At 44.9% G+C, this 24,133-nt stretch overlaps 1 protein-coding gene across 1 annotated transcript in view; it reads right to left on the reverse strand.

The window, feature by feature from the left end:
- LOC120910590 (zinc finger protein 850-like) overlaps positions 1 to 22,109 on the reverse strand; it is a 35,177-nt gene extending 13,068 nt beyond the window's left edge. The window contains 4 exon segments of the mRNA XM_040322349.1: positions 5,826 to 6,969; positions 10,055 to 10,123; positions 19,922 to 21,630; positions 22,079 to 22,109. Of these exon segments, the coding sequence (XP_040178283.1) occupies positions 5,826 to 6,969; positions 10,055 to 10,123; positions 19,922 to 21,630; positions 22,079 to 22,109 (2,953 nt within the window).
- Positions 22,110 to 24,133: the final 2,024 nt, after the last annotated feature.

The following is a 24,133-nucleotide window of genomic DNA, read 5'->3' on the forward strand; positions in this document are numbered from 1 at the left end:
ATATAATAAAACAGTTATTGTAACAAACATGCTTGTATATAAACCATACCTACCAATAATTGTTCCTCATCTACCTGATGATGGTGGGGGATGGTGTGACCTTCCTGTGTGGAATTATGGGAATACAGAGGACGGGGACATCTCTCTGGTGGGTTCCCATTACTGGATCCATCTGTAAAAAACACACACACTGACTGAATACATTGTTTCTATGTGTTTATCAGATGATGGGGGATCTAGGTGGAGCCTCCGTACTGCTCTCTCATTTACAATAAAGTCTCCTCTTACCCGGTGATGTGAGGGGCGGCTGATTCTCCATCATGACGTCCTTGTAGAGATCCTTGTGTTCTTCTAAATGCTCCCACTCCTCCATGGATAATGTCCCAGAATTCCCGGCACCGCTCACCTCTCCTATCAGCAGCTCCATCATTTTCTTGGTGACTTCTAGAATCTTCTGTGTCTCTCAGGTTTTAGGGAGTGAAATAGAGAGATTGTGATGGTCACCTTGTCACCAGACTTTACAGGAGGAAAACTCTGAAAGAACAAGGATAATATTATGGGATTCTCCCAGAATCCTCCTCACCTCTCTGGTCAGGTCTGTGTTTTATTAATAGAGATAAGAGTCATGTCATGTGACATCCCAGAATCCTCCTCACCTCTCCGTTCAGCAGGTAGATGATCTCCAGGGTGAGGTTTAGTATCTTCTCAGTCATGTGACTCCACACCACTGCATCCTCGCGAAAGTGTGAGAGTGCCAATTAAATGTTAATGGCACCCCAAACACATGTGGTGCGGGAGAAGTGCATGGAATGCTTTATTCCTGCACCGTGTTTTGGTGTGATCCGGCCTTGAAGGTTCGGAGGTTCTGAGGTTCGGTGCGGAACATTTTCATAAGTCCTGCATGCCCTACTATTTTCTTGTTTCCATACGTTTGGCAGCCCATTGAAATGTCTTTTATCACGATTACATGATAGTTTACAATTTCTGGGTTTTATTTGAGATGTGCAACGAGAGATCACAACACTTGTAGGTATAACATTTAATGAAGTAATGACAGATACAGACAACAAATGTAATAATTTTAGAAAATGTAACAAGAATATTTATCTATAGATGTTTCTCCAAGGAGTCCCGCCCGTTTCTATTGCGGCTTGGCACAGATGATCAAAACCAGGGACGTGCATTTCGGCAGCCCTGAGACGAGACTGATTATTCCATGTTTTATCTGTAGTATATACAGGACCATCTGGTAGGATTTGACCAAACGCAACTGTTTGGGGAGTGGTATCACTTTTTAAGGAGCTATCCCATCCTGTTCCATTCACAATGACATTCCTATAGCATTGGGTCATCTAAGGCAACCAGACTTAGATATTGTGAGCCAATAATACGAAGGAAATATGAAATGTCCCCTATCAAAATGAATGGGCTGCCAAAAACGGAACACGCACAAATACACGGGAACATGCATGTATTTTTACTCCCTCTGACACCAATGATGGGACATATTTTTCATGGCAGGCTGGGGAATGTTTTCTTCCTCCTGACCAGCAATGTAAGGTCTAGTTTACACTTCCTTCAAAACAAGGCTTCGGACACGCTTGGTTAAAGCTCTCTGAAGGTCAGTCGAAGATCCTGTCACTAAATAAAATGGTTAGCTTACAGTCCTGTTTACACCTTGCTTTTGCTTGGTGCTTTCATGAGGCTTCGGTGGAGCTTCGAGCAAGCTTTGCAAAAGACTTCTATGGAGGCTTATGGTTATTATAGAATATTTCCCCACTTACGGGGCCGGAACATTTCCATCATTTTGGAGATAAATTCTAGTAATATGTTCCTCTAAACAAACAGTGCTGACAATAAATAGACAAGACAATGACCATCCTGACCATACATGGCCTACAAAGGGCAATTATTACACCACACAGGCAGACAATGGGAAATCACTACAATATACAGTCAACACAATGATGGAGTGCAGGGGTCAGGAGTAAGGATGAGCTCCGGCGTAATCGCAAAGCCCACGTGCAGAACCCGCCAGGAATTCGACACTGTGCTAATTACAGGCAGTGAGTAAGGATGAGCTCCGGCGTGTTTGAAAGCTCAGCGTGCAGAGCCCGCCAGGAAGTCGGCACTGCGCTGCACTAATTACAGGCAGTGAGACATTTTCAGGATGCGCGGCTGCAGAGATCGCAAAATGTCTTACTGCCTGTGATTAGCGCAGCTCAATGCTGACTTCCTGGCGGGCTCTGCACATGGAGCTTTCGAACACGCTGGAGCTCATCCTTACTCCTGACCCCATCATTGTGTTTGCTGCATATTGTAATGATTGCCCATTGGCTGCCTGTGTGGTGTAATAATTGCCCTTTGTAGGCCATGTATGGTCATTGCCTTGTCTATTTATTGTCAGTGCTGTTTGGAGGACCATATTACTGGAATTTATCTCCAAAATGAAGGAAATGTTCCGGCCTGGAAAGTGGGAAAATGTTCTGACCCTAAAGGGGTTAATCTAGGTTTCCACACTATATATGTGTGTATCATCATCTGCTGGAGATAAAAAAACGTCACAGTGACTATGGAGGAAGAGGACGGACATGACAGAGGGTGTATATAGAAAATAATAACTTATTACCTCATCTGCTGCCACTTCAAGCAATGTCTCCTCTCTACTTCCTCCCCACTCACCTCTCACCCGGAACTTCCTGTCTGTACCTGACATCACTTCCTGTCTAGGTAGAATTGAGATCACCATCTTGTGGAGCTCAGAGGAAATTCAGTGTCTCGTAGTGTGAACACGGCCTTGTGCTGTGTATATGTACTGTATATGTATATCCTTATAAATGGGTCATCACTACCACCAAGGGGGATAGAAATTTATTATTGCCTAGTCCAGCCTTTCTTAGCCAGGGTTGAATGGTAAAGAAATTGGATTTAAGTGACTTTGAATGTAGCATGGTTGTTGGTGCCACATGGGCTGGTCTGAGTATTTCAGAAACTGCTGAGCTACTGGGATTTTCACGTACAACCATCTCTCGGGTTTGGACATAAAAAAGTGCTGCGCTTAATTGCAAATATAATATGTATAAAGTGCAAAAATGAGAAAAGATAGTAGTAGAGTCAAGTCCCAAAAAACTATTAATCTGGTAACATGTCCAATAGGAGACTCCAAAAGGTGTACCCCTATATTATAAGTCCTCATAGGTGACCATTCATAATATTGACCCATAAATAGTGACGATATCCACCACCACAGATAGTATGGGTACGCTTAGCAGGGGCGTGCGTGCCACGCAGTGTTCCTGGTTCCGGAACCATGTTGGTCCGGAACATTTGAGCAGCGACGGGTTCCCACTTTTGAGGATCCCAAGCGGTATAGCTGTTCAGTAGGGAGTTTGTCTGAGGAGCGCCAATGAGAGGCTGGCAATCCAAAAGGATTTCGACAAACCACCGGGGATCAAGGTAGCCGGACACTAAGGCCTCGTACACACCACCGGATCTATCCGCTGGGATTTATCCGCAGATCAGTTCCAGCGGATAGATCCGGTGGTGTGTACGTCCAAGCGGATATTTTTCCGGCCGATGGATTTCCAGCGGATATAAATTTCTTAGCATGCTAAGAAATCTATCCGCTGGAATCCTGTCCAGCGGATTGATCCGGTGGTCTGTACAGACTCACCGGATCAATCCGTCCGCTCCTCTCCCTCGCATGCGTCGTAATGATTTGACGCATGCGCGGAAGTCTTTATCTTCCAGCGTCATCATCGCGGCGACGGCGCAACACGTCACCGCGGATGGATTCCGCGCGGATTTCGATCTGATAGTTAGTACAACCATCAGATCAAAATCCGCCAGAGGATTTATCCGCGGGAACGGTCCGGAGGTTAATCCTCTCGTGTGTACCACCTGTCAGTCGGTACCTGGGCGACGTTAAGAAGGAGATCCAGCCGTAATTCTACCAAGGAGGGTTACCTCTGTATCTACTATCAGAGAGGGTCTGTGGCAGAGACTGTATCCTAAAAAGGCTTGAGTGATACCTGTCGGGGTACGCTAAGCCCACTCAAGCAGGATTGGTACGGAAAGTGTTAGGCCTCGTACACACGACAGAGTTTCTCGGCAGAATTCACAGAGAAACTCGGTCAAAACCCGGATTCTGCCGAGAAACTCTGTCGTCTGTACACTTTTGGCTCGATGGAGCCGCCGAGGAGCTCGTCGAGAAAATAGAGAACATGTTCTCTATTTTCTCGTTGTTCTATGGGAGAAGGCGGCCCGCCGAGCTCCTCGGCGGCTTCATCCCAGAACTCGACGAGGAACTCGACGTGTTTGGCACGTCGAGTTCCTCGGCCGTGTGTACGGGGCCTTACGTATGGGAGCAGGACTGTTCCAAATACTACGCCTGTATCTGCTGTTCCCCTTCTCCTTTCAACCTCTATCCCTTTCATCACCAGTTCATTGTTTTTACCCGGCTGGGTAATCAAGAGCACAGAAAAAGACACTTGTTGTGGACATTCCTTTACTACTGCTATATGCACCATACACCCCTAGGAATTTGTAAAGAGCCATGAGGTAAATGTGCCACCCAAAACAATCCAGCAGCTCCTCCGGGGGTAGTGCTACACACAGAATCAAGTATGCAGCCCAAAGGGTGGCGCCATTGGAAGGAACTTCCCCTTTATAGTCCCGTCGTACGTGTTGTACGTCACCGCGCTTTGGTCGGACGTTTTTTTGCATGAACGTGCGTATGCAAGTCGGGCTGGAGAGAAATCACGTCGGGAAACACGTTGTTTTTTTTCCTGCCGAGAAAAATGGTCGTGTGTACGAGGCATAACACAATGGTTTATGCTAGGTAAGGGTGGTTTCTATGTGATAGCAGTCCGAAAAACCTTTAGTCTTGATGGCTGTTATTTATCCACTAAAGCCAGGTACATGTCTTTTTGTTTTGTGATGAGAGCTACAATTGTTCCAGCGAGTCTCTGTCGTAATACAGGCTTGTAAACGTTTTTAATGGTTGATGCGTTAACAACTTGAAAAGCATGAGATCATCTATTTTGCTTTAAAGCTCTCCAATAGGGTAACAGTTCAATGATTGCAAAATCACGGTTCATCTGTTTTGAGGCCTAAGTGAATCTCACATCTCTGCCAGTAAATATAAAATGTATTATTTCTTCATAAATTCACGACACAATGATCATAGGAAATCACTTTATGAAATAAAATACAACCAGAATTTGTCATAGTACGGCGAATGCATGTCACACTTGGTCAACTATTTTTTTTTATCTAGACTGTAAATATTTATTACATAGAGATAGTCTGGTTGAAAAAAGACACAAGTCCATCTAGTTCAATCAATAGAAAAAAAAAATTTACACCACAAAATTTACCAATGAGAGGTTATGACTCCATTTTTATTTTAAAAGCCCTAGAGGACCGCTTTTTAAGTGGTGGGGTTAACGCGTTTCGTCCTGGAAGACGACTTGAGAAAACAGACCTCTTGCAAGAGTTTACACTACAAAATGTACTCGCCAATGAGAGGTAATGACTCCATTTTTATTTTTAACCTGCTATCAATGGCCAACACGGTACAACACTTCATCCATGTCTTTGGTGATCTCTGATCTCCTTATCAACTGTTTATTACATGATGAAGATCAGCCATGGAGTATATCGGAGGTGTATATCAGGGTGTGCTTCTTCCCCACATGTCCAGCAACATTCATATACAAGACATTTCCCGCACTCAAGGCACTAATACACCTCAAGGGTTGTGTGGGACCCCTGATGTACAGGAAGACAGGACTTCAGTGAGGAACATTTCCCTCACTCAGGACAGGGAAGTGGCTTCTCCCCTGTGTGAGATTTCTGATGTTTGAGAAGAAGTGACTTAACTAAAAAACATTTTCCACACTCAGGACAGGAATATGGCTTCTCACCCGTGTGTGATTTCTGATGATAGGAAAGACTGAACTTATCTGAAAAACATTTCACGCACTCAGGACAGGAATACGGCTTCTCACCCGTGTGAGACCTCTGATGTCTGTCAAGCTGCGACTTAACGGAAAAACATTTCCCACACTCAGGACAGGAATACGGCTTCTCACCCGTGTGAGACCTCTGATGTCTGAGATTATTCGAATTCTCTGAAAAACATTTCCCACACTCAGGACAGGAATATGGCTTGTTACCCGTGTGAGACCTCTGATGTCTGACAATTTCTGATTTCTGTACAAAACATTTCCCACACTCAGGACAGGAATACGGCTTCTCACCCGTGTGAGTACTCTGATGTGTGTCAAGATGCGACTTACGTGAAAAACATTTCCCGCACTCAAAACAGGAATACGGCTTCTCACCCGTGTGAGACCTCTGATGTGTGTCAAGATGCGACTTAACGGAAAAACATTTCCCACACTCAGGACAGGAATACGGCTTCTCACCGGTGTGAGACCTCTGATGTCTGAGAATATTCGACTTATCTGAAAAACATTTCCCACACTCAGGACAGGAATACGGCTTGTCACCAGTGTGAGACCTCTGATGTCTGACAAGTTCTGATTTCTGTACAAAACATTTTCCACACTCAGGACAGGAATACGGCTTTTCACCTGTGTGTGATCTCTGATGATAGGAAAGACTGGGCTTATCTGAAAAACATTTCCCACACTCAGGACAGGAATACGGCTTCTCACCCGTGTGAGACCTCTGATGTATGACAAGTTCTAATTTCTGTACAAAACATTTTCCACACTCAGGGCAGGAATATGGTTTCTCACCCGTGTGCGACCTCTGATGTCTGAGAAGAAGCCACTTCGCTGAAAAACGTTTCCCGCATTCAGAACAGGAATGTGGCTTCTCACCTGTATGACATTTTTTATGAATATTAAGACTAGACTTAGAACTGAAACACTTCCCGCACTCAGTACAGGAACACCTCTTATCTGTTGGAAGGACGGCACCGTCCCGCACAGTCTGAGGTTCCTCGGGATAAGAGGAATACGATGGTCCGGCACCGTCCCGCACAGTCTGAGGTTCCTCAGGATAAGAGGAATATGATGGTCCGGCACCGTCCCTCTTATCCTGAGGAACCTCAGACTGTGAGGAATACGATGGTCCGGCACCGTCCCGCACAGTCTGAGGTTCCTCGGGATAAGAGGAATACGATGATCTGTCACCATCCCGCGCAGTCTGAGGATCCTTAGGATAAGAGGAATACGATGGTCCGGCACCGTCCCGCACAGTCTGAGGTTCCTCAGGATAAGAGGAATACGATCTGTGTGGTGCCGGATGGACATTTGAGATAGTCGGGTTTTCTCCTGGACTATACTGTGTGATGTCCTCATCTTCTACTTTACAGTCTGGAGACAAAGTGAGACAATCCTCTGAGGTTTTCCTCATCTCCCGTCCATCTACTAAAATAGAAATACAAAGATTATTACTAGACATGAGCTGATTGGTTCCCCTAAACCAGGACTCCGCCCACATCAGGCAGCTTTGTCTCTGAGGATCTTACGATTCCCCCCTCAAGGTTACTAGTAAATGGGTCCTCTGATCTCCTACCACTTAATTTCTTTATTCATGGGCCTTAGTCAGAGAGTGAGGAAACAATGAGAACTGTCTTTTATAGGAGTGACCGTGATGAGAGGATTATAGGACGAGTGTCCCCACCCCCTCTATCACTCATTGCCATCTTCCCAACACAAGAAGTCCTGCACTTCCTTATTTAATCCATGATTTAATCAATGAACAACCGCTGGGCTGAGCCCCACCAGAGGTCAGAGAGTGAGGATGGGGGAAGAACAACCAAGATGAAGGCTGGACTGATCCTGAAAACCGCCATCATTGGGTTATTGACTCCTCCCTCATTATCACTTTTTGTTTAAGGTTCCAAAGTTGGAGGATATCACATTATTAACATGTAAAAGTCTGTGCTCCAATAACATCATCAAGATATAAAATGTCCAGTTTAAAGGAAATGGGTGTAACAAAAGAGAATACATATTATGTTTTTATAATTATATATATCAGAGGGGAGTAAGGAGAAGTCAGGACTATGTAATGTACAACTTATTGTATAAGATACAACAGATAGGACTATATAGTATCAGAATTATGTAATGTACAATATAGAGTATATAGTGCAGGGGTCAGGAGTATGTAATGTACAATATAGAGTATATAGTGCAGGGGTCAGGACGCGACCTGGTGCCCAGGGTTTAGCATTGAACTTCCGGGTTTGCGGACGTGGCGGCGTCAACGTCACAGCCACGTCACCGCGCTGTCTTTCTGCGGGGATTTTGGTTTGATGGTGTGTACAACCATCAGACCAAAATCTCGGAGCGGACATGTCCGATGAAAACGGTCGGCGGACCGTTTTCATCGGACAGGTTCGCTCGTCTATACAAGGCCTAAGGGGCACTGCCACAAAAGTAAGTGCTTCCACCGGTCTGCAGGCTGTTCCGGCCAAATGTACCTGATACCCATTCACATAGGGGGGGCAGGGTGGGATCTGGGGGCCCCCTTGTTAAAGGGGGCTTCCAGATTCCGATAAGCCCCTCCACCCACAGACCCCGGCAACCAATGACCAGGGTTGTCGGGAAAAGGCCCTTGTCCCTATCAACATGTATATTACCAGGATTCGGCAATACATTACAGCCGCAAGCAATTTAAAATGACATTTTTTCCTTTAGAAATGTAATTTTGCTGCGGTACTGTTATGAACATGGGAAAGATGCACTACTTTACAGGCATACTAAGGACAACCCCCAAGGCAAAATATTAAAGGGAAAATTTCATTTTTATGGTTTCACTTTAAGCATTCTTAAAATCAATGCTCCTGAAAATACTGCAGTTTTAAAAACTTTTTTTTGCATTGATACCCTGGGGCAGGACCCGGGTCCCCAAACACTTTTTATGACAATAACTTGCATATAAGCCTTTAAATGATTTTTCATGTTCGTGTCCCATAGACTTTAACGGTGTTCGCACACATTTTTTGCCTGTTCGCAGTGTGTCTGCAGCACAGAGAAGGAAGATTATCTGAGAGAAATACAGTAAAACCTTGGTTTGAGAGTAACTTGGTTTGAGAGCGTTTTGCAAGACAAGTAAAATGTTTTAATAAATGTTGCTTTGATATACAAGCAATGTCTTGATACAAGAGTAGCGTCATGTCACAACTGAGTATAAAAAGGAAGACAGGAGCCTCTAAGTGTAGCAATATGGTTACATTTAATGAAGGTACAACATTTAGCAACTTATTGCTACACTTAGAGGCTCCTCTTTTCTCTTTTATACCCTGTAAAAAAATGCTTCGATATACAAGTGCTTTGGATTACAAGCATGGTTTTACTGTACAGGAATACAGGACGGGGAACACAGCTCAGGAAAGTGACCAGGGGATTACAGGCTGACATCGCCCAGTCCCCGCCCTACTCTGGACCAATCAGTGAGCAGTATGGGTGGAGGAATGGATTTAGTGTTAATGACCCACCTGTGCTGATCTCTGTAGGAGTGTCCTCCTCTATAAATGTCCCCGTTATTCCATCCTCCTCCATAGACTGCTGATCATCCCTGACATACGTCTCTTCTTCTTCTGATTTCACCTCAAATTCTATATCGATTGGATCTCCACTCTAAACCAAGAAAATGAGAGAGAATATCATCTGTAAGTTGATATTGTGAGATCACATAAAAAATCCACACATTGGAGTAGATTTACTAAAACTGGAGCACTCTGAATATAGTGCAGCTGTGAATTGTAGCCAATTAGCTTCTAACTTCAGCTTGTTCAATTAAGCTTTGGCAATAAAACCTGGAAGCTGATTGGTTTCTATGCAAAAGTGCACCAGATTTTGCACTCTCCAGCTTTAGTAGATCCATACATTGTCACTGTAAGTGTATGTTCTAGATTCTCCGTCCCACCAACCTTGTAACATTGAGGGATGGTGTGACCTTCCTGTGTGGAATCCCGGGAATACAGAGGACGGGGACATCTCTCTGGTGGGTTTCTAGTGTTAGGTGGCTCCATCATATCCTTGTGTCCTTCTGAAAACTCCCCCATAACCCCATACTCCTCATCCTCCTCTTTATACTCTTCTTTTACAAAAATATCATCATCTTCGAGATTTCCAATCTGCAATATATTATAAAACATTTATTGTAACACACATGCTTGTGTATAATGTATAACTACCAGTGATTGTTCCTCATCTACCTGATGATGGTGGGGGATGGTGTGACCTTCCTGTGTGGAATCCCGAGAATACAGAGGACGGGGACATCTCTCTGGTGGGTTTCTGTAGCTGGATGACTCCACCATGGTGTCCTGGTACAGATCTTTGTGTTCTTCCTCCATCTCCCCATCCTCCTCTTTTATCTCTTCTTTAACCTCAACTTTAGACTCTCTCAGGTTTCCACTCTGAATATAGAATAAAAATGACATCAATGGTAACAATGCAGATAATGTACAGATCCTAATGATACTATCAGTGATTGTTCCTCATCTACCTGATGATGGTGGGGGATGGTGTGACCTTCCTGAGTGGAATCCCGGGAATACAGAGGACGGGGACATCTCTCTGGTGGGTTCCCATTACTGGATCCATCTGTAGGAAACACACACACTGACTGAATACATTGTTTCTATGTGTTTATCAGATGATGGGGGATCTAGGAGCCTCCGTACTGCTCTCTCCTTTACAATAAAGTCTCCTCTTACCCGGTGATGTGAGGGGCGGCTGATTCTCCATCATGACGTCCTTGTAGAGATCCTTGTGTCCTTCTAAATACTCCCACTCCTCCATGGAGAAATAGACAGTGACATCCTGACACCTTATAGGAACCTGACACACACAATGATACAGTCACCATCCAGACACACCCCTTGTCTGTTACTGGATAATGTCCCAGAATTCCCGGCACCGCTCACCTCTCCTGTCAGCAGCTCCATCATCTTCTTGGAGACTTCTAGAATTTTCTGCATGTTGTGTCTCTCAGGTTTTAGGGAGTGAAATAGAGATATTGTGATGGTCAGCTTGTCACCAGACTTTACAGGAGGAAAACTCTGAAAGAACAAGGGTAATATTATGAGATCCTCCCAGAATCCTCCTCACCTCTCCGGTCAGGTCTGTGTATTATTAATAGAGATAAGAGTGATGTCATGTGACCTCCCAGAATCCTCCTCACCTCTCCGGTCAGGTCTGTGTTTTATTAATAGAGATAAGAGTGATGTCATGTGACCTCCCAGAATCCTCCTCACCTCTCCGGTCAGCAGGTAGATGATCTCCAGGGTGAGGTTTAGTATCTTCTCAGTCATGTGACTCCGTTCCTCCTCCATCCTCATTGGTGCCGTCATTTGATCTATACAGGTCTCCATGATGACAGATAACTTTGGTAAATGAAATGATGAATTATTTGGATGGTATTAATCATACACAATATGTGAGTGGGGGGATTGGAGAGTAAGGATGAGCTCCAGCGTGTTCGCATAGAACACGTGCAGAGCCCACCAGGAAGTCGGCACCCGCGCAGCACTAATCACAGCCAGGCAGACATTTCCCGATGCTCGGCTGCAGAGATCGGGAAATGTCTGCCTGGCTGTGATTAGCACAGCGCGGGTGCCGACTTCCTGGCGGGCTCTGCACGTGTTCTTTGCGAACACGCCGGAGCTCATCCTTATTGGAGAGGGATAAGGATGTGAGGGGGGGGAGAGGGATAATAGGAGGGTTGTTGTACTAAGAGATCAAACTATAATTTGCTACATTTTGACCTGACGAAATTCTCTCAGAAATTCCCTTCTCTCTGTTGGGTTTGTTTGGTTTCTGAACTGGTTTTGATTAGTTTTAGATCTACAGATGAGGAATGATAAATACAATCCTTCTTTTGACTTGTTTGCTAATCAGGATAATTGCCAGCTTCAAAGCTCCAATCTCCGGCAGCCTGCTGACTGATAGAAGTGATGTCACTGTCACTCTCTGCAGTAAGAGAAGAGATTGGATTGGATAGCAGGAGGATGATGCTGGTGTAGTGGAGAGCTATGGGGGGAGGATTCTGTTTTCTTTCTTCCAATGGCAGCCTACCTGTGGGTAGGAGGTGGACAGTAGGGGGTGAGGGGTTTACTTTATTGGTTTCAAGGTATCCATTAGTATCCTGGATACTGTACAGAGTGTCAGTGGGCTCCTGTTGTTCTGAATTCCAGCACCGGGGACTGTCATGGGAAGGCATTGGATTGCCCCTCCACATCCCTGGCCCCTGACCACCTGTTAGGTGATGCCACACCAACAGACCTCCTCTAAGAACGAGTTCTCAAGTGTGAAGAACTGTTTTGTTTTTTTCATTCCACTTGGTATCCAGGAACATTTTATTTGACCAGAGAGATGGTAAGACGGTGAAGGTTTCCTTCATCTCCCAGCAGTTCTGTAAGGAGGTCTGAAAAATAAGTTCAGGTGGGAGGAGCATCATAGACCAAGAGCCCCCCTCCCTACCTTAGAGTCCTCCTGAGCCCTACAGCCTCCTCTTCCCTCAGAGACCTGCTGCCTACCAACCCTATCAAGGGCCCCAAAATTGTTTAGCTACACTACCCCCTCGGAGCCCTTCAACCTGGTCTTCTGGGGTCCCTCGGCGAATGTCTCCCCGCAAGGGCTCCACACCTTCATGCAAGCAAGCTCGCATGGTGTTGAGTTATTGCGGGCGCGCTCCCGTGATACAGCAGTGGCCATAGCCACCGACTGTATCACTCGGCCCTGCCCCCGACACGCCATTAGATGTGTTTGACAACAGCGCCAGCCACTGTAGCCAATCAACGGCCAGGCTCACGGCGAAGAGGATGTCGGGGGCGAGCGCGGGACTATGGAGGGGTCAGGTAAGTAAAACGGGGGGTTGGGTAGGGCGATATTGTCAAATGTTTTTTCACCTTAATGCATAGGATGCATCAAGGTGAAATAACATTTACCTTTACAATCCCCTTTAACTACAAAATGAAGGAAATGTTTTGGCCCCATAGCTGAGAAAATGTTTCGACACTGAAGGGGTTAATCTAGGTTTCCACACTATATATGTGTGTATCATCATCTGCTGGAGATAAAAGACGTCACAGTGACTATGGAGGAAGAGGACGGTTTGACGGGGTTACTGGGTGTAAATAGAAAATAAGATCTTATTACCTCCTTTTCTGCCATTTCCAGCAATGTCTTCTCTCTACTTCCTCCCGACTCACCTCTAACCCGGAACTTCCTGTCTGTACCTGACATCACTTCCTGTCTAGGTAGAAGTGAGATCACCACCTTGTGGAGCTCAGAGGTAACACAGTGTCTTGTAGTATGAACACGGTCTTGTGCTGTGTTTGTACTGTATATCCTTATAGATGGGATCACCTCCTTTCCCAACATAGTGGAGAGAAATATATATATATAATATTCTTAGATTGTAAGCTCTAATGAGCCGAGCCCTCTGATTCCTCCTGTATTGAATTGTATTGTAACTGTACTGTCTGCCCTCATGTTGTAAAGTGCTGTGTAAACTGTCTGCACTATACAAATCCTGTAAAATAATAATAATATCTTATTAACTCCTCTGCTGCCAGGTCCAACAATGTCTCCTCTCCACTTCCTCCCGACTCACCTCTCACCCGGAACTTCCTTTCTGTGGATGTGCATGTGGATGGTCTTCCGACGTACGGGATGTGGAGACTGGAGCAGCCAACTGCAGGGAGATGGAATGGAAACCCTGTCCCGCGTGTTTAGTGACGTCAGTCCAGCTGGGACACAGACGTGGGAGCGGTAGAGAGCCGTGAAGCTGCACTGATGAAATGGACGAACCATAGGTCTCTCTTCCACATGAGGGCATGTCCCCAGCTAATTACTAAAGTGGAGATGAATAGAATGTTCACACACTATAGGAAATCCAAGCTGGCAGGACCTGCTGAAACAGCTGTCACGCTACCGAAGTTGCTAAATTAATAAAGGTGGTGGCAGATGGGAACTGGTGTGTCACAAGCAGTCCTAGGCTGCCTTGACGATGCGTTTCGTGCGCATGCGCTTTGTCACAGTCAAGGAATGAGGCACCCAGGGGATTTAACAACTTCACATCCCGGCTATTGTAATATGACGGCCACTTGGTGGCTCTGCCATCCTGGGTGGCCGTCATATGATTTTCTTGGGCCTCCAGGGTGCCGATGCGCATGCCTGGCGGCCGCAATGTCTTCCATATACACGCGATCGGCAGTTACAGAGCCAGGGACGTGGATCTCTGTGTGTAAACACAGAGATCCACATCCTGTCAGGGAGAACAGACCGATGGTGTGTCCCTTGTACATCGGTTACCTCCTCCAGTCAGTCCCCTCCCCCCACAGCTAGAATCACTCCCTAGGGAACACATTTAACCCCTTGATCACCCCCTAGTGTTAACCCCTTCCCTGCCAGTCACATTTATACAGTAATCAGTGCATATTTATAGCACTGTTCCCTGTATAAATGTGAATGGTCCCAAAATGGTGTCAAAAGTGTCCCATGTGTCCGCTGCAATATCGCAGTCCTGACAAAAATCGCAGATAACCACCATTACTAGTAAAAAAAAAATGTCATTAATCTATCCCCTATTTTGTAGGCGCTATAACTTTTGCGTAAACCAATCACTCTACTCTTATTGCGATTTTTTTTTTACATGCCATACAAGCAACTCACTAAACATAATAAACAAAAAAATCAGTAAACATATTAAAATCTATATAAAAAAAATCTACAGGGTGCCTAACCAAAGCAATGGACACCAACGGCACATATCTAAATGGAAACTAGTATATATGAGGAAAGAGCCGGATAAAGGGGAAAAAAGGGGGGGTTAGGTGAAGGAGGGAGGGAAAATGGAAAGAGGAGGAAGGAAAAGAGGAGGGGGAAAAAAGGGCGGGTAGAGAGGAGGAGAAAAGGGGGGAGGCAAAAAGGAAGGGGAAGCGGTGGTGGAAAAGGGGTGACGGGGGGGGGCTTAGGGGAAGGAGAAAAGAGAAATGAAAAATGAACAGGTAGTAAATCAAGAAGTTAAACAAAACTACACGTTTCCAATTCCTCGTTTAACCCTTTTGGGGCAAGTGAATCGAACATATATATTGTGGTGGCAAAATTAGGCCGTACGCAGAGCACAGCGCCATTTTGCCCTGTGCTATAAAGCACAGCATCCAGTCTTAATGAAATAATGCATAATTAAGCTAAATAGATTCACTCACCATCATTCTCTGCCATTCATACAAAGAGACACCATCACCAGCCTGTTCTCATATCATTCTGCCAGCATGACTGCCCAAAGGCTCAGCCAAGCACCTTTTATTTACCCAAAACAGGAGGTGCTCACTGCACCCATTAAACACCTCCCTCATGGGAGTGGTTAACACAGGATCTTCCACTGACACAGCTAACACCATATAAGGACGTTCCTTCTAACAGGAAGTCCCATAGAATACATGAATAGAAGAAAATACAATGGATACAATGCATAGAAGTACATACAATGCTGCTAAAGGCTTATGGGCGTGGCAGGGAGTGCCCCCCCTGCCTCTAACCGATCATAAGCTCTCATATTAATCGCCTGATAGAATCCTAATCTGCGCCATTCCATAGAATAATGCATATCCAGATTATACCCTTATTAAGGTGGAAAGGAAGCTATCTACAGGCGTACGCCACGAATCGCAAGCCCTGCTGATCAGACAAGACCCAGATAAGAGCGCACATCTGTCCATAACCACTCGTGTGCTTGCGGAGTGAGCGCACCCCCTCCTCAACGATCGTCTGTGCTAAAGGCACAGAGGGCCCCTCGCCGGCGGACATATGCCCACGCCGCAAACATCACACTCCAACCTCAAGACATTTTCTACTACCAGACGAGATTCAACCAGCCTCAGACTGCCCCAGTCAGTTCTATTTAGAGCGGGTTGGGGCAGTACTAAGACTGGGTGCCATTATGACAATACATATTAAATACATCTTCAAATTTCCACAACAATATCAATGCATAAAAGGGAAAATCTCTCATTGGGGGTTAGAGTACCTTTAGGAGTGGTTTCTATCACGAAAACTTCTAGACACTTAGGGGTAGATCCACAGAGCGAGTACGCCGGCGTATATCTACTGATACGCCGGCATACTTTTAAATTTCCCGTGTTGTATCTTTAGTTTGAATCCTCAAACCAAGATACGACGGCATCTGGGTTCGATCCGACAGGCGTACGGCTTCGTACGCCTTCGGATCGTAGATGCAATACTTTGGCGTTCCCTGGGTGGAGTTCTCGTCGTTTTCCGCGTCGGATATGCAAATTAGCTATTTCCGTCGATCCACGAACGTACGCGCGGCCGTCGCATTCTCTTACGTCGTCTCTAGTCGGCTTTTTCCGGCGTATAGTTAAAGCTGGTATTTTGCGGCGTATAGTTAGAATTGCCATGTTAAGTATGGCCGTCGTTTTTTTTTGCGTAAGTCGTCCGTGAATCGGAATGTACGTCCCGTCTAAGTTAAAAAAAATGACGTCCTAGCGACGTCATTTAGAGCAATGCACGGCGGGAAATTTCAGGACGGCGCATGAGCAGTTCATTTGGCGCGGGGACGCGCTTCATTTAAATGAAACACGCCCCTAATCGCCGATTTGAATTCCGCCACCAGAGATACACTACGCCGCCGTAACTTAAGGCGCAAATTCTTTGAGGATTCGAAATTCCGCCAGGTAAGGTACGGCGGCGTAGCGTATCTCTGATACGCTGCGCCCATCTATTTTTCTGTGGATCTACCCCTTAATGTCCTTATTGTGTAAACGGTGAAAATGCAGAGGCACACTATGCTCAACGCAGACCTTCTTGATGAATCTACGGTGGTCACCTATTCGAGCGTGTAAGGCGTGTATAGTGCGCCCCGCGTAAAAAAGACCGAAACGACACAGTAGAACTTATACAACAAAATCAGTAGAGCATGTAATAAACTGTATTAACCCTCGTACACACGATCGGACTTCAAACAAACTTTTCCTTGGATTTTTGTCCGAAGGAAGTGGGCGGGGCACACCCATAGCATACACACGCTCGGACTTTTCTGCAAACTTTCCTAAAACTTGTTTTTTCAGCTCTTTACCGCCACCCTTTGGTCAACTTCTGCTATTGTTGGTTGATTTTAACATTGGTTCTGGGCATGCATATTTGCACTTTGTACAAAAGTCCGATGGCTTGCTGTACACACGGTCGGACTTTTGTTGACAAAAAGTTTGTCCGTTTGCAGAGCGAACATTTGTCCGATGAAAACCAAAAAAGTTTGTCCAATGGAGCGTACACACTGTCGGATTCTTTGGAAAACTTGCTCATTTTGAAGTTTGTTGGCAAAAAGTCCGACCATGTGTACGAGGCTTTAATGTATACTCTTTTCCTGACCTAGTGGTAATTTTATTAGTCCCATGAACAAGAAATTAGCAGGTCAGGCATCCTCTTTTTTTTTATCATCAAAAAAAATCATCAAAATAGGACCTAATGTCTAAAGGAGATCTGGTAGACTTATTAAGTACTTTGCTGGGTGCCAATAAACTTTTAATCGTTCTTGCTCTATGGAAAGTAACTTCTGGAGCTTGTGGCAATACTGGGGCCAATCTCTGATCCAATAGCAAAATACTATAATGTTTTTTGATTATTTTGGAAACTGACTTAAAATTGTTGTTATGGTTGTCTTTGGCCTCCCCTTTCATCACGTTCACTTTAGGGGGGGATTCATGTGGAAAAAAAGGCCTCTCTAACCAGCTCACATGGGTACTCTTTCTCCTCAATTTTTTTGGTCATCCGAGTGCTTTGCACAACATAGTCCTCCATCCTCGAACAGTTCCTTATCAATCTGTTGAACTGACCACTGGGGATGTTGCGCTTCCATGTAGGGTGGGGTTCTCAAAATGAAAAATGGGCATTAAAAATTTAGAACATGCTCTAATTTTTCTCGTCGTGAAAAACGGTCGTGTGTAGGCTTTAACGACAGGAAAAAAACGTGCATGCTCAGAAGCAAGTTATGAGACGGGAGCACTCGTTCTGGTAAAACTAGCATTTGTAATGGAGATAGCACATCCGTCACGCTGTAACAGACTGAAAAGCGCGAAGACTGAAAATCGTGAATCGTCTGACACCAAACTTTTACTAAAACTAAATCAGCAAAAGCATCCAAAAAGGTGGCGCCATCCCAATGAAACTTCCCCTTTATAGTGCAGTACGTGTTGTAGGTCACCACGCTTTGCTCGAGCATTTTTTTTTCACGAACGTGTGTAGGCAAGGCAGGCTTGACAAGAATCAGGTCGAGAAAAACTTAGGGCCAGATCCACGTAGAACGGCTTAATTTTAAGCAGGCGTAGCGTAGTTACGCTACGCCGCCGCTACTTTGACAGGCAAGTGCAGTATTCTCAAAGCAAAGTTGCGGCGGCGTATCGTAAATAGGCCGGCGTAAGCCCACCTAATTCAAATATGGAACATGTGGGCGTGTTTTATGTTAATGTTTGTGACCTAACGTAAATGGCGCTTTTTATGAACGGCGCATACGCCGTCCGTGAAAGTATCCCAGTGCGCATGCTCCAAATTAACCCGCAAAAAGCCAATGCTTTCGACGTGAACGTAAATGACGCACAGCCCTATTTGCGAACGACTTAAGCAAACGACGGAAAATTCGACACTGGCCCGACGTCCATTCTTAACATTGGCTGCGCCTCATATAGCAGGGGTAACTTTACACCGGCAAAAGCCTAACGTAAACGGCGTATCTGTACTGCGACGGCCGTACGTTCGTGAATTGGCGTATCTAGCTGATTTACATATTCTAGGCGTAAATCAGCGTACACGCCCCTAGCGGCCAGCGTAAATATGCAGTTAAGATACGACGGCGTAGGCGACTTACGCTAGTCGTATCTTAGCAAAATTCTGGCGTATCTGATTCTTTGAATCAGGCGCCATGACACGACGCCTCAGACTCAGAGATACGCCGTTGTATCTGGAGATACGCCGTCGTATCTCCTACGTGGATCGGGCCCTTTGTTTTTTATCATGACATTAAAAACGGTCGTGTGTACGCGGCATCAGAGTTAGAGGGAAAAAAAGTGGATTTTGGCTTAAATGGAGTATGTATAATTGGTGGCTCTAACTGAGCTACTGGCATATACCCCTCAGTATTACCCTCTGACCATAGATCTTCAAGTATCTGTAACGCCTCTTCATTCAGTACCGTGGAAGGTGTATGTTCTAATATAGGGGCCGATATGGTATCACTATCAGTATTATTTTTAGAGCTGTCCTGAGGGTTGGTAGTGTAATGACGTTTTAGTGTTAAAGATCGAATGACCCGATGTAGGTCCTTGAATAGGCCAAACTTATTGGGTCCTATGGAGGGAGAGAAGCCTAAACCTTTTTGGAGCAGTAAATATTTGGAGGGCGTGAGGATATGTGTAGACAGATTATAATTTTTTATAGCACTTGCTACTCTCTTAGCTCTGTCCTTTCTTGTTGTTCCTTCCTCGTCTAATTTTGTTTTTTCTTTGCATGCTTTTTAAACTAGACCTGTAAATGTTTATTACATAGAGATAGTCTGGTTGAAAAAAGACACAAGTCCATCTAGTTCAATCATTAGAAGAAAAAAAGTTTACACCACAAAATGTACCAATGAGAGGTAATGACTCCATTTTTATTTTTCTCCTGCTATCAATGGCCAACACGGTACAACACTTCATCCATGTCTTTGGTGATCTCTGATCTCCTTATCAACTGTTTCTTACATGATGAAGATCAGCCATGGAGTATATCTGAGGTGTATATCAGGGTGTGCTTCTTCCCCACATGTCCAGCAACATTCATATACAAGACATTTCCCGCACTCACTAATACACCTCAAGGGTTATGTGGGACCCCTGATGTACAGGAAGACAGGACTTCAGTGAGCAACATTTCCCTCACTCAGGACAGGGAAGTGGCTTCTCCCCCGTGTGAGATTTCTGATGTCTGTAAAGATAGGACTTTCTAGAAAAACCTTTCCCGCACTCAGGACAGGAACACGGCTTCTCACTTGTGTGCAATCTCTGATGACTGTAAAGATTAGACTTATTTGAAAAACATTTTCCACACTCAGGACAGGAATACGGCTTCTCACCCGTGTGAGATCTCTGATGTCTGTCAAGATGTGTATTCCTTGAAAAACATTTCCCACACTCAGCGCAGGAATACGGCTTCTCCCCTGTATGCAATTTCTGATGTGAGGTAAGATGTGACTTCACTGAAAAACATTTCCCGCACTCGGGACAGGAATATGGCTTCTCCCCTGTATGCATTCTCTGATGTACGATAAGGTGTGACTTAGCTGAAAAACCTTTCCCGCACTCAGGACAGGGATACGTCTTCTCACCCGTGTGAGACTTCTGATGTGCGTAAAGATATGACTTTGTTTTAAAACATTTCCCGCACTCAGGACAAGAATGCGGCTTCTCACCCGTGTGAGATCTCTGATGTGTGTCAAGATGTGAATTACTTGAGAAACATTTCCCACACTCAGGACAGGAATACGGCTTTTCACCCGTGTGCAACATCTGATGCCTGACAAGATGTGAATTACTTGAAAAACACTTCCCGCACTCAGGACAGGAATGTGGCTTCTCACCCGTGTGCAACCTCTGATGTCTGCCAAGATGCGACTTATCTGAAAAACATTTCCCGCACTCAGGACAGGAATACGGCTTCTCACCCGTGTGCGACCTCTGATGACAGGAAAGATGGGTCTTACTTGAAAAACATTTACCGCACTCAGGACAGGAATACGGCTTCTCACCCGTGTGCGACTTCTGATGTCTGGAAAGATGCGACTTCCTTGAAAAACATTTTCCACACTCAGAACAGGTAAATGGCTTTTCCCTCATGTGAGATCTCTGATGTCTGTAAAGAATTGACTTCCTTGAAAAACATTTTCCACACTCAGAACAGGAATATGGCTTTTCCCCCGTGTGAGTTTTCTGATGATAAAAAAGATGTGACTTACTTGAAAAACATTTCCTGCACTCAGAACAGGGAAACGGCTTCTCACCCGTGTGAGACCTCTGATGATTATTAAGACTGGACTTGTCTGAAAAACATTTCCCGCACTCCGCACAGGAATGTGGCTTCTCCCCTGTGTGAGTCTTCTGATGCCTGCGAAGAGTGGACTTGTCTAAAAAACACTTCCCACACTCAGGACAGGAATATGGCTTCTCCCCCGTGTGAGATCTCAGATGTGTGACAAGATCTGATTTGTTTACAAAACATTTCCCGCACTCAGAACAGGAATGTGGCTTCTCACCTGTATGAGATTTTTTATGAACAGTAAGACCAGACTTAAAACGGTAACACTTCCCGCACTCAGTACAGGAAAACCTCTTATCTGTTGTAAGAACGGCACCGTCCCGCACAGTCTGAGGTTCCTCAGGATAAGAGGAATACAGCTTCTCACCCCTGTGCGACCTCTGATGTCTATCAAGATGCCACTTCTCTGAAAAACATTTCCCGCACTCAGGACAGGAATACGGCTTCTCACCCGTGTGCAACCTCTTATGTCTATTAAGATGCCACTTATCTGAAAAACATTTCTTACACTCAGTACAGGAAAACCTCTTCTCTGTTGGAAGGATGGCACCGTCCCGCACAGTCTGAGGTTCCTCAGGATAAGAGGAATACGATGGTCCGGCACCGTCCCGCACAGTCTGAGGTTCCTCAGGATAAGAGGAATACGATGGTCCATCTACACTGTGTGGTGCCGGATGGACATTTGAGGTAGTCGGGTTTTCTCCTGGACTATACTGTGTGATGTCCTCATCTTCTACTTTACAGTCTGGAGACAAAGTGAGACAATCCTCTGAGGTTTTCATCATCTCCCGTCCATCTACTAAAATAGAAATACAAAGAGTATTACTAGACATGAGCTGATTGGTTCCTTTAAACCAGGACTCCACCCACATCAGGCAGCTTTGTCTCTGAGGATCTTACAATTCCCCCCTCAAGGTAACTAGTAAATGGGAACAGCAAGGAAAGAAAACACAGCAAGTGACCCCAGAAGAATTGCAAAGATGGAGATCCTGCTATACCCTGGCATAGGGCAGAAGACCCAAGACACATGCCACTGGTGCCTAGGTTGAGCAATGCCTATAGTGAAAATCAACATTTTGCTGAACCCCAGAATCTCCATAAATCCAGTCTAGAGACATAAATTGTGTCTGCAGCACAGAGAAGGAAGATTATCCGAGAGAAATACAGGACGGGGAACACAGCTCAGGAAAGTGACCAGGGGATTACAGGCTGATATCACCCAGTCCCCACTCTACTTTGGACCAATCAGTGAGCAGTATGGGTGGAGGAATGGATTTAGTGTTAATGACCCACCTGTGCTGATCTCTGTAGGAGTGTCCTCCTCTATAAATGTCCCCGTTATTCCATCCTCCTCCATAGACTGCTGATCATCCCTCACATACGTCTCTTCTTCTTCTGATTTCACCTCAAATTCTATATCGATTGGATCTCCACTCTAAACCAAGAAAATGAGAGAGAATATCATCTGTAAGATAAGAACTTTAATATTGTGAGATCACATAAAAAATCCACACATTATCACTGTAAGTGTATGTTCTAGATTCTCCGTCCCACCAACCTTGTAACAGTGGGGGATGGTGTGACCTTCCTGTGTGGAATCCCGGGAATACAGAGGACGGGGACATCTCTCTGGTGGGTTCCTGGTATTAGGTGGCTCCATAATATCCTTGTGTCCTTCTGAAAACTCCTCCATCACTCCATACTCCTCATCCTCCTCTTTAAACTCTTCTTTATCATCAATATTATCCTCATCATCCTCCTCTTTTATCTCTTCTTTAACATCAATATTATTGTCCCCGAGGGTTCCACTCTAAATATATAATAAAACATTAATTGTAACAAACATGCTTCAGTATAAATCATAACTGCCAATAATTGTCAATCATCTACCTGATGATGGTGAGGGATGGTGTGACCTTCCTGTGTGGAATCCCGGGAATACAGAGGACGGGGACATCTCTCTGGTAGGTTCCTGGTATTAGGTGGCTCCATAATATCCTTGTGTCCTTCTGAAATCTCCCCCATAACCCCATACTCCTCATCCTCCTCTTTATACTCTTCTTTGACAAAAATATTATCATCCCCGAGGTTTCCACTCTGCAATATATTATAAAACATTTATTGTAACACACATGCTTGTGTATAATGTATAACTACCAGTGATTGTTCCTCACCTACCTGATGATGGTGGGGGATGGTGTGACCTTCCTGTGTGGAATCCCGGGAATACAGAGGACGGGGACATCTCTCTGGTGGGTTCCTGGTATTAGGCGGCTCCATCATATCCTTGTGTCCTGAAAGCTCCTTCATTACACCATATTTCTTGTCCTCTTGCTTGTACTCTTCTTTAATAACACTATTATAATCCTCAAGTTTTCCACTCTGAATATATAATAAAACATTTATTGTAACAAACATGATTGTGTATAAATCATAACTATTCATAAATGCTTCTCATCTACCTGATCATGGTGGGGGATGGTGTGAATGAATATCTGAGACTTGCATCAATATGGAAAAATAGGATTTTTGTACTCACTGTAAAATCCTTTTCTCTGAGTTCATGGACGGACACAGCAGCAATCTTGACAATGTGGGTATTAGCCTTCAATTAGGAGTGGACTAGGCAGAAAACTTGTTAAAAAAAGTCTTAATCACGTCAAACACTGTACAACCCCTCTCCCTGCATCTCGCAGCTCAGGTCGTCAAAAAGCAGGACAAACATAAAAAGGAGGGGTGGGTGCTGTGTCCATCCATGAACTCAGAGAAAAGGATTTTACGGTGAGTACAAAAATCCTATTTTCTCTTCCGTTCATGGACAGACACAGCAGCAATCTTGATAAAGTGGGATGACCCAAAGCAGTGTCAAAATGAGGGGTGGGAACAGGATTAAATAAAATTCACCCCAAAACAAAACAGAGCTCCTTAACGAAGAAGTTGCAACCTTAAACAGCCGCTTGAAAAACCTTCCGGCTGAAGGAAGCATCCGAAGATGCACTCACATCAACCTTGTAAAATTTAGTGAAAGTGTGAACGGACGACCAGGTCGCCGC

The sequence above is a fragment of the Rana temporaria genome, chromosome 8 (assembly GCF_905171775.1).
Source record: "Rana temporaria chromosome 8, aRanTem1.1, whole genome shotgun sequence".
NCBI classification, from domain to species: Eukaryota; Metazoa; Chordata; class Amphibia; order Anura; family Ranidae; genus Rana; species Rana temporaria.